This window comes from Staurois parvus, unplaced genomic scaffold (genome assembly GCF_062004578.1).
Source record: "Staurois parvus isolate SC_StPar_1 unplaced genomic scaffold, SC_StPar_1.0 ptg001780l, whole genome shotgun sequence".
Taxonomy (NCBI): domain Eukaryota; kingdom Metazoa; phylum Chordata; class Amphibia; order Anura; family Ranidae; genus Staurois; species Staurois parvus.
Window position 1 is genome coordinate 480,107 of NW_028319576.1, and position 12,502 is coordinate 492,608.

The window sequence follows — 12,502 nt, forward strand, 5'->3', positions numbered from 1 at the left end:
TAAGCATGCAATGGGTCATAAATGAATCCTTCGGGTGAGATGACTCTAAAGAAATGTTAACACTAATCATTTGTCAGTCATGCGCTTGCCATGTTAGTGCTCTCATGTTGATTAACCATGCTATGCCAGTGACCAGGCTTTGTTTATAAACAGAGCCATTTCATACAGAATTGGAGTGTCACAGCTCTGTGCTCTGGTGAGAGGCAAGGTGCGGAGCCTCCCTACAAGACACAGCAAGGTGAGGGGCCTCCCTACAAGACACAGCAAGGTGAGGGGCCTCCCTACAAGACACAGCAAGGTGAGGGGCCTCCCTACAAGACACAGCAAGGTGAGGGGCCTCCCTACAAGACACAGCAAGGTGAGGGGCCTCCCTACAAGACACAGCAAGGTGAGGGGCCTCCCTACAAGACACAGCAAGGTGAGGGGCCTCCCTACAAGATACAACAAGGTGAGGGACCACCTTACAAGACACAGCAAGGTGAGGGGCCACCTTACAAGACACAGCAAGGTGAGGGGCCACCCTACAAGACACAGCAAGGTTCAGAGCCTCCCTACAAGACACAGCAAGGTTCAGAGCCTCCCTACAAGACACAGCAAGGTGAGGGGCCTCCCTACAAGACACAGCAAGGTGAGGGGCCTCCCTACAAGACACAGCAAGGTTCAGAGCCTCCCTACAAGACACAGCAAGGTGAGGGGCCTCCCTACAAGACACAGCAAGGTGCGGAGCCTCCCTACAAGACACAGCAAGGTGTGGAGCCTCCCTACAAGACACAGCAAGGTTCAGAGCCTCCCTACAAGACACAGCAAGGTTCAGAGCCTCCCTACAAGACACAGCAAGGTTAGGGGCCTCCCTACAAGACACAGCAAGGTGAGGGGCCTCCCTACAAGACACAGCAAGGTTCAGAGCCTCCCTACAAGACACAGCAAGGTTCAGAGCCTCCCTACAAGACACAGCAAGGTGAGGGGCCTCCCTACAAGACACAGCAAGGTGAGGGGCCTCCCTACAAGACACAGCAAGGTTCAGAGCCTCCCTACAAGACACAGCAAGGTTAGGGGCCTCCCTACAAGACACAGCAAGGTGAGGGGCCACCCTACAAGACACAGCAAGGTTCAGAGCCTCCCTACAAGACACAGCAAGGTTCAGAGCCTCCCTACAAGACACAGCAAGGTGAGGGGCCTCCCTACAAGACACAGCAAGGTGAGGGGCCTCCCTACAAGACACAGCAAGGTTCAGAGCCTCCCTACAAGACACAGCAAGGTTCAGAGCCTCCCTACAAGACACAACAAGGTGAGGGGCCTCCCTACAAGACACAGCAAGGTGCGGAGCCTCCCTACAAGACACAGCAAGGTGCGGAGCCTCCCTACAAGACACAGCAAGGTTCAGAGCCTCCCTACAAGACACAGCAAGGTTCAGAGCCTCCCTACAAGACACAGCAAGGTTCAGAGTCTCCCTACAAGACACAGCAAGGTGAGGGGCCTCCCTACAAGACACAGCAAGGTGAGGGGCCTCCCTACAAGATACAACAAGGTGAGGGACCACCCTACAAGACACAGCAAGGTGAGGGGCCACCCTACAAGACACAGCAAGGTGAGGGGCCTCCCTACAAGACACAGCAAGGTGAGAGGCCTCCCTACAAGACACAGCAAGGTGAGGGGCCTCCCTACAAGACACAGCAAGGTGAGGGGCCTCCCTACAAGACACAGCAAGGTTCAGAGCCTCCCTACAAGACACAGCAAGGTGAGGGGCCTCCCTACAAGACACAGCAAGGTTCAGAGCCTCCCTACAAGACACAGCAAGGTGAGGGGCCTCCTTACAAGACACAGCAAGGTGAGGGGCCTCCCTACAAGACACAGCAAGGTGAGGGGCCTCCCTACAAGACACAGCAAGGTGAGAGGCCTCCCTACAAGACACAGCAAGGTTCAGAGCCTCCCTACAAGACACAGCAAGGTGAGGGGCCTCCCTACAAGACACAGCAAGGTGAGGGGCCTCCCTACAAGACACAACAAGGTGAGGGGCCTCCCTACAAGACACAGCAAGGTGAGGGGCCTCCCTACAAGATACAACAAGGTGAGGGACCACCCTACAAGACACAACAAGGTGAGGGGCCACCCTACAAGAAACAGCAAGGTGAGGGGCCACCCTACAAGACACAGCAAGGTGAGGGGCCTCCCTACAAGACACAGCAAGGTGAGGGGCCTCCCTACAAGACACAGCAAGGTGAGGGGCCTCCCTACAAGACACAGCAAGGTGAGGGGCCTCCCTACGGATCAGCAAGACCACATATTACACTGAGAGAAGAGGGGACCTTCTACAACTTATATAAGGACTTCTGGGTGTGGGGGGGTGCCTAGTACAACTCAACAGCAAAACAGCACAACATATACAGCAGTGCATGAATACACCAGAAGGAGAATATACATACTCCAAGCAGACAGGATCCCTGGCAGGTAGTGAACTCAGAACTCCCATGCTGCAAGACAATGCTAACCAATGAAATATCACACTGACCTAAAGCATGGTCTGCGACATGGTCATCCGTCATGAGACTTTGCTTAGTAACAGTATTTACTGAACTGTAGAACCCCGTCATCCCTCATTTGTGACAATACAACTCTTCATATTCAAAAACGGATGTACATAACTGCTGTGCCAGTACAAAAGATGAACTCCAGGCAAACCGCTATATACACAAATAAATTACACATAGAGGAGCTGTTTTATCCGCCAAAGGCTTTGTATTCATGTTCATGCAGTCCTGAGATTTACATAGCTCTGCCGCACAACACAGTCCTGCCTGGCAGGGGCAGAGAGCTAATCTTTCAGAAACTAACAGGTGTAGCAATTGTACGTACAAATATGGACGCAAACATCCATTTTGGTAAAGACCCTCCATCTTGTATCATTTCTCACTCCAAATCAGCTCCCCCCCTCCCTCTCTGTTGAGTGACACGTGGTCCTTGTGTGCTGGGTTCAGAAGTGCACAGGACACAGTTGGATATCCTTCATGGCTGTAAACCCAATTAGCTGATGCCAGGGTGTCTGGCAAACTCTTGCTCTGAAGCTGATCGTAAAGCCATAAACCCGGCAGTCACTGGACTTCATAAGCATTCCAGGATAGCAGTAAAACGAATATCCCATGTGAAAACACTTTTTCATACAATTTCGTAATTTCTCATAGGTAATACATACAATACAGCAAAACATATATTCAGATTGGTCATTTTAATGCGAGTCGCCTGACATCTTACACCCCTAGTTAGTCTACAGGAGAATAGGAAGCCATATAGTTCTAGCTGAAATAGTAAAATATGGCATATTTGATGTCTGGACGTTCAGGATATCATTCTGCATATTAATCTACTAGTGGCTAGGCTGCTACATGTACCTAGGGAAGGTTATTGACCACGATATAAACTGGGAGGGATTTGGTCATAGCCTGAGTTCCCTGCCTAAAACACCCCTCCCCAAATGAGGCGATTGGTTCTCTGCTTTAAGGAGACACCCTGCTAGGTCCCTAGAAAAAGGCTGTTATGCTTGGAGCAGTAAGTTAAAGAGATCTCCCTTTTAACATCAGGAACCAACTTTGGGAGAAAAGGCACCCGTTTGCTCTTGACACTTGAACGCTGCTTAAACCAAGGCTGACGGCAAGTATTCTACCTCTCTAAACTTCTGTTATCTCTCTGTTGTGGTATTGCTCTCTGTATTTATATATATATATATAGGCTACATCTTTTTCTGTAAATACTTTTATTGCACCATTTTGACCTTTTTAGTAATAAATCTTCTTTTCTGAAAAGTGTTGAACTGTTTCTAAAGCTCTTTAATGCAAATTAAGAATCCCTGTCTCTGAAGAGTGCTACTGTGTGGTTTAAACCTCTATATACATCTGCCTGCGGTGACAGTGGTACACAGACGATTATTCAAACATCATTAATGTTACTGCTAAAATTGCCGAGTTTCCTCTCTGTACAAAAAGGAGGTGGTGGCAGTGTGAAGGGTTAATTGTGTATCTAACCTGACCCAGTAACAATCGCTCTCAGGCTGCAGTACATAGATTGTGGTCCATTAGCTGGAAAATCTTTGTGCAGGGTGCAGCTGGGCGTGGCATTGTCATGCACGTGACAGCGCAGTTTTAGATTGGCTAGTCCTTCGGTCACGAGTTGGTGAGAAGGGCTGGGGGTCTGACGCTGCGATAGTCACAACAGGTCTTGTCCCTCCCCCAACCTGTGATTGGACAGTGAAAGGAGAAACAGCAGACTGATGAGCTCATCTCTCCATCTTCCTTCTCTCATCTTATATCAGCACATTCCTCATTAGCATATGAGCACTGCAGCACAACCCATAGTCTCCTTGGTTTCCTTCTCCCGGAGTTCTGCTGTACAGGGACTGCAAGTCAAATTCAGGTACCAACACCGCTTGCATTTAAGAACATTGCCTGGAGTTCAGGTTTAATTAAACAGAACTGCCCAGCAGGTATGACAAAGCTAGCCTCCTCCCATGACATGGTTTGCCCTCCCATGGGCCTAATGCTCTGCAATTAAGCCTGCGGGGCAGTGAAACGCGTCGATGGGGTGCGGCATGAGAGCGGATGCTGATCTCAACATGAATCACTACTTGGCTGACGTTCTACATGCGGCTCCACTTTCTTTAATTGAATGGCATGATCTTCTGGACCACATGTGTCAAACAAAGGACCCGTGAGCTGAATCCATCTCATTAGACCATTTCATGTGACCCTCACACCCTCCTTGTCTCCGCCGCCCCTCCCTCCCCACCTTGTGCAGCCGCAGCACCCTCTCATCTCCACCCCCACATTGACTCAGCAGCCGGCGACAGAGAGGATGACAGAACTCATCCTACAGATCCTGTGTTTCTCTGTCCATCCGCAGCATCCTCCCATCTCCGCCCCCACATTGATTTAGCAGCAGAGAGGACGATAGAACTCCTCCTACAGAACCTGTGCTTGCCTGTGCAGCCGCAGCACCCTCTCGTATCCGCCCCCACATTGACTCAGCAGCCGGTGACAGAGAGGATGACAGAACTCATCCTACAGATCCTGTGCTTCTCTGTGCAGCCGCAGCATCCTCTCATCTCCGCCCCCAAATTGATTTAGCAGCAGAGAGGACGACAGAACTCCTCCTACAGATCCTGTGCTTGCCTGTGCAGCCGCAGCACCCTCTCGTATCCGCCCCCACATTGACTCAGCAGCCGGTGACAGAGAGGATGACAGAACTCATCCTACAGATCCTGTGCTTCTCTGTGCAGCCGCAGCATCCTCTCATCTCCGCCCCAAAATTGATTTAGCAGCAGAGAGGACGACAGAACTCATCCTACAGATCCTGTGCTTCTCTGTGCAGCCGCAGCATCCTCTCATCTCCGCCCCCAAATTGATTTAGCAGCAGAGAGGACGACAGAACTCCTCCTACAGATCCTGTGCTTGCCTGTGCAGCCGCAGCACCCTCTCGTATCCGCCCCCACATTGACTCAGCAGCCGGTGACAGAGAGGATGAAAGAACTCATCCTACAGATCCTGTGCTTGCCTGTGCAGCCGCAGCACCCCCTCATCTCCGCCCCCACATTGATTTAGCAGCAGAGTGGACAACAGAACTCCTCCTACAGATCCTGTGCAGCCGCAGCACCATCTCGTATCCACCCCCACATTGACTCAGCAGCAGGCAGCAGAGAAGATGTCAGAACTCCTCCTACAGATCCTGTGCTTCTCTGTGCAGCACTCCCTCGACTCTGCCCCCACACTGACTTAGCAGCAGAGAGAACGACAGAACTCACAACAGATCCTATGCTTCACTGTGCAGCCGCAGCACCCTCTCATCTCTGCCCCCACATCGACTCAGCAGCCGGTAGCAGAGAGGACAGAACTCCTCCTACAGATCCTGTGCTTCTCTGTGCAGCCGCAGCACCCTTTCATCTCCTCCCCCACATTGACTTAGCAGCAGAGAGGATGACAGAACTCCTACAGATCCTGTACATCTATATGCAGGTTCGCGCGAAGGATAAAATGGTAGAACGCGCCGCATTATGCTCATGATGGGATCCATAGTGAATACAACCAGAAAAGACAGGTCATCTCAACACATACTGCTCTCTCTGCTTCTGCTCTCTCTATTTGTCTCAAAACGTCTGAAATAGTTATTTTTTTCCTGTTTTTCACTGCATTCTGGGCATTTGGGAAGGTCTCCTGAGGTTATCTTTTAAAAATGCTTCCAAACGCAAACGCTCATAAACGCGGTATGCAAACGCGGCTAAACTGACATTTTTAACCTGCGTTTTCCAGCAGTCAGTTTCCGTTGTTCAGAAGAGTTTTCCCAAACGCCCCGTGTACAGGAGCCCTTAAAATGATAATAATAGTGCCTGAGAGGTGACTTTAGTATACCTTGAGTGCATCCGGACCTAAGAGCCATTACAGATTGGGCACTACATACCAAACACGCTAAGCTCACCTTGTCTCTTCAGCTCCTCTATCTGCTCCTCTTTCAGGTCCAGCTGTTCGGTAAGTCGGGACGCCGACTCTAGTGCATTGTTGGCTTCTTCTAATTGCTCCTAGAAAGGAAATCGAACATTTCAAACGTTGCCCTTCAATACCCGTACGCAGTCCATTCTGCAATAAATTAAATCCAAAACACTCTCCAAATAAACTATACCACTACAATACCCCACAACATCAACCAAAACACCTTTACCCCAAAAGATGTGCTAAAATTAAGAAACAGCAGATGCTATAACATAAATCCTCAAAGAAAAAAAAATTGTGTAGTCCAAACCCTAGAAGTCCAAAATTAAAAATAGCCAATCAAATTCTTCTTAGATAATGTCGTGTTTAAAGAAATCCTTCCGAAACTTGCTTCAGTAATAAACCTCAAAAAAAGAAAATATTGACATAGTGCATTATCTTTTTTATAATCAAGTAAATTATAGTGACCTCATTCAGGTGAATACCAAAATCACAATAATACCCAATAAATGTGTATGTAGTGAAAAACCACTGTGAATCAAACAAAAAAAAAAATCACTGTGAATGTGAATCACTCTTCAGTGCTCTTATTCAAAAATAACACTGTGACACTTCTACATGCAGTAAGGAATGCATACCATTGCCAACACTCCAAAAACAAAACGCTTTGTAGTCCTTCCAAAAGATAGGTGGGAAACAGACCTAGAGATCTCTACCCAAATTGTATTGCCTTCATACTGTCATCAGAATCCAAAACGTCTTGGGACTCCATATATGATTATTATTAATATACAGTATTTATAAAGCACCAATAGTTCGCTCAGTGCTGTACATTACAAAGGGGGACAGAACATGTGACTGTCAGGAATCTAGGAATGACCAGAAAGGTGTGGACTGACACAGGGAAACGCAGGTTTCAGGTATAGTATAATAATACAGTTTATTATTAGCCACCCAGATATATATATATATATATATATATATATATATATATATATATAAACGCACAGTGAGCAAACCAACCTTCCAGATATATATATATATATATATATATATATATAAACGTACAGTGAGCAAACCAACCTTCCAGATATATATATATATATATATATATATATATATATATATATATATATATATAAACGCACAGTGAGCAAACCAACCTTCCAGATATATATATATATATATATATATATATATAAATAAACGCACAGTGAGCAAACCAACCTTCCAGATATATATATATATATATATATATATAAACGTACAGTGAGCAAACCAACCTTCCAGATATATATATATATATATATATATATATAAACGTACAGTGAACAAACCAACCTTCCAGATATATATATATATATATATATATATATATCTATATATATATATATATATATATATATATATATATATATATATATATAAACGCACAGTGAGCAAACCAACCTTCCAGATATATATATATATATATATATATCTATATATATATATATATATATATATATAAACGTACAGTGAGCAAACCAACCTTCCAGATAGATATATATATATATATATATATATATATATATATATATCTATATATATCTATATAAACGCACAGTGAGCAAACCAACCTTCCAGATATATATATATATATATATATATATATAAACGCACAGTGAACAAACCAACCTTCCAGATATATATATATATATATATATAAACGCACAGTGAACAAACCAACCTTCCACTAATCTTAGTAGGTGCAGGAACACAGGCGTAGTCAGGGCTGGAGAGTTGGAACGGTCAGGCCGGCCGTAGGGTTCTGTAATGACCGTTTGGTGGTACCTCTAGTGGTCCCCAGGACAGGATTCCCCAGGGCGCGGAGTCTAAGTCCCAGTCTGCTATTCACCAGGGCCCCTGATGGTGGGGATGGACTTGGAGCAGACAGGAACCAGGTCGCGGCCCCTGAGTACACCTGCTAGTGGTAGAGGGACCCGCCAGAGGTATGTGCAGGTACGGCTGGATCCGTGCAGGATGGATGGATGGCAGAGTAGTTAGCGTGGTCAGACGGGCCAAGTCAGCAACGTGCGGGCAGCAAGGTACCAAAGGAGCAGGCAGAGAATGGTCAAGGTCACAAGCCGGGTTCAGTAACTCACAGACAGCGCGGTACAGGGGATCAGGCAGAAAGATGGTCAGGCAAGCCAGGGGTTTAACAGGAGATGGTCAGCAGAGGTCAGGATCAAGCCGGGTCAGCAACGAAGCAGGAACACAGGATACCAGGTACAGGGGCTCATGGGAAAACATACACCAAGGCCCAGAGCACAGGCCTGGTCATGCCTTAAATACACCTTTCTGCAATCAGCCCCAGGTTTGACTGATTGCACGTGTGAGCTTCTGGCTGCTGAGAGCACCCGCTGGTCAGCTCTGGTACTGCAGCCCACACTGCAGGTGAGTCCCACCACCAGTGCTGAGTCCATTCCTGACAGTGACAGAACAATAACAATACAATGCAAAACATGAGGGGATTGAGGGCCCTGCTCCTTGGAGCTTACAATCTAGGAGGGAGGGGATGGTGGCACAGGAGGAGATAGCTGTGGGGGATGGAGTGGTAGGAAGAGTGGAGGAGATCGGCAAGTTAGCAGGGGGTGGGGTAGGCTTCCCTGAAGAGATGGGTTTTCAGGGTGCGCCTAAATATATATCACCATCCAGCATGTTCCACATATATACAGATAGATAAGGGACAATAGTGTAATACCGCCAAGAACAATCCAAGAATTACTTTTAATTAGAATGCTCACATTTCACAAACTTGAACACCGCTTAAAAGTACCCATTTGTAGTCTGTCAACCAGGAAGTGTCCAGGGGGAATTAGATGATCTTTCCCACATCCAAGATGGCCGCCGGTCAGCTTCCGGTCATCGTGTGCGCGTTGACGTCACTTCCCCATGACGCGTTCGTCATCGACTTAATCATAAGGGATTTCTTTAAACACGACATTATTTTAGAAGAATTTGATTGACTATTTTTAATTTTGGACTTATAGGGTTTGGACTACACAATTTTGTTTCTTTGAGGATTTATGTTATAGCATCTGCTGTTTCTTAATTCATTCTGCAATTAAAGTAAACGGTAAGGCAACGCATTAAAAAATAAATTAAAAAATGTAAAAAAAATTCCTACAGCACCTAACACCTGGACACGTTTTGCGTGGGCACGAGAACCCATACATATGAATGGACTCCCGCGCCCCGTGACACGCAGGGAAGAAGTCCCTGCACTTCTTCTGAAAATGCAGCCGAGGTTCCCAGTACGGCTGTGTTTTCCAATGCAGGTGGCGTGCCATTAGAACTAATGGCACCCGCCTGCAGGTTTGCAGTCCTCGTGCGGATCCGCAGCGGCACCACCCGCGCAGGTGTGAACCAAGCCTAAAAGACAATATCACTAAAAATTGAACGCCAAATGCCATGATTTTATACATTTGTAGGGAGTCATGTGACTGCAGACCGTTGAGCACTGCGCCTCCTCCCTCTGCAGGTGGTGACCATCACAGAGCCTAAATGAGCCAGTGAGAGGGGGAAGAACTTTAGCATTGGTTCAAAAAGGTAGTGATGTCACCACCTTGTCTCATCAGGGAATGCTTTGCATTCATTGAGAAAAATGCCAAGCGAAGCGTCTGAGGTTACTATGCAGCAGGCACAAGACCCAGAAGACAGCAGAGAAAACTGTAGTAGTGGTGACTCCCTCTGACACAGAGGTCCCACAGATAGATTATATTGCATGCTTATAGTAAAATAGTAAAAGTGAGCGCTATCCAATCAGCAGCTAAGCACTCAAGGCAACCAACGTAGACCTTACAATAGAATAGATAAGTTAGTGCAGCGCTAAAATTTTAATTCCAATCAAAGAAATAAATTAAAAAAAATATATAAAACACGATAAACTGGTAATAAATGTTCAGTATAAATGACCGTCTGTGTGACTCTAAGGTGCCAGGTGACTGGTTAAACTCAGTGGTGGTGCTCCGTGAGAAATGGCAGAATTACGCACTCACCAGATGCGCAATAGTTATACGCATTAAGTATCACATCCAGGGTTTCCTCATCAGATATGGGTCTGGTCAGGGTTAAGGTGGTCCTCCCTCAGGGAGGAAAAAGCGTCACATAAGAGGCATGTGGGGCAGTCGTTGGCTCAGTGCTGGTATCTCCTGAGAGCCCGTTTTTTGTGATCCAGCTGCCTATCCATCAGTCTTCTCCGGAGAAGGAAGTTATCCTGTAAGCAGGCAGCCTCTTCTACCTATCCCTTAAAGCAGTGGTTCTCAACCTGTGGGTCGCGACCCCTTTGGGGGTCGAACAACCCTTTCAAAAGGGGTCACCTAAGACCATCAGAAAACACATATTTCCAATGTGTAAAGAGCAGCTACTGTGTAGAAAGCAGCTGCTGTGTAGAAAGCAGAAGTATTGGAGGTAAAACGACACTTCATGAATTATAATTACTGGGTAAATAATTTTATGGTTGGAGGCAGGGGTGGACTGACCATTTGGAAACTCGAGCACTGCCCGAGGGCCCGGGGTCAGTAGGGGGCCCCATGAGATACCCCTGGTACCTTTTTCATAGGCTTGAGTTTGGGCAAGGACACAGGGGCCCCATGATCCCCTATTGCCCCCTGGTTGGGGGTCACCACAACATGAGGAACTGTATTAAAGGGTCGCGGCATTAGGAAGGTTGAGAACCACTGCCTTAAAGGGACCTCTGGTTCACTGGATCCGAGTAATTTGTTACTGGGCATTTGCTGACTACTACCCTGAGGGAGGACCACCTTAACCCTGACCAGACCCATATCTGATGAGGAAACCCTGGATGCGATACTTAATGCGTATAACTATTGCGCATCTGGTGAGTGCGTAATTCTGCCATTTTTCACGGAGCACCACCACTGAATTTAACCAGTCACCTGGCACCTTAGAGTCACACAGACGCTCATTTATACTGAACTTTTATTACCAGCTTATTGTCTTATATATTTTTTAATTTATTTCTTTGATTGGAATTATAATTTTAGAGCTGCACTAACTTATATTGCATGCTTGCATTTTTCAAAGCTGGACCAATGCATCTATGTCATAAACGTCATACATGGAGTTCGGCTTTACATCATGGAGTTTTGATTGGCCAATCAGTGATCACATGATCGGGACCTCGCACAGAAGTCCCGTCCGACGATTGGTGTTCCACTGTGTCCAAAACGTGAGTTTTTGAGCTTTTTTTTACTGTTTTTGTATTAGCGTTTAGCAGTGTTTTCCCGCGGTTGTAGTTTTTAGCGTGTTTTTTTTTTTTACCGAAAAACTTTTTCTTTTTTTGTAAAAAAAAAAAAAAAAAAAAAGTCTGGTTTGCCGGTTCAATGGCCTTGTGTCATTTTTCACTGACTGAAATCTCACAATCCTCCTACCTGCAGATACAATGCTTTATCTTCCAGTATTTCCACCTTCTGCCTCAGCTCTGTGTTCTGTCTCCTGTGTCTGTCCAGCTCTGCAGAGTACATGGCCTTCTCCTCTGTGGAGGGAATACAGAACATCTTATTCACAACTCAGAGAAAATGTGATTATTATTATTATACAGGATTTATATATTATTATTATACAGGATTTATATATTATTATTATACAGGATTTATATATTATTATTATTATTATACAGGATTTATATATTATTATTATTATACAGGATTTATTATTATTATTATACAGGATTTATTATTATTATTATTATTATTATTATACAGGATTTATATATTATTATTATTATACAGGATTTATATATTATTATTATTATACAGGATTTATTATTATTATACAGGATTTATATATTATTATTATTATACAGGATTTATATATTATTATTACACAGGATTTATATATTATTATTATTATACAGGATTTATATATTATTATTATTATACAGGATTTATATATTATTATTATACAGGATTTATATATTATTATTATTATTATACAGGATTTATGGCGCCAACAGTTTGCTCAGCGCT

The 12,502-nt window shown here is 45.3% G+C and overlaps 1 protein-coding gene across 1 annotated transcript in view; it reads right to left on the reverse strand.

Moving 5' to 3' along the window:
- TRIP11 (thyroid hormone receptor interactor 11) overlaps positions 1 to 12,502 on the reverse strand; it is a gene marked incomplete at its 5' end in the record, with an annotated part of 72,984 nt that overhangs the window by 44,849 nt on the left and 15,633 nt on the right. The window contains 2 exons of the mRNA XM_089663830.1: positions 6,460 to 6,559; positions 11,906 to 12,009. Coding sequence (XP_089519956.1) covers positions 6,460 to 6,559; positions 11,906 to 12,009 — 204 coding nt within the window. The remainder of the gene's footprint in view (positions 1 to 6,459; positions 6,560 to 11,905; positions 12,010 to 12,502) is intronic.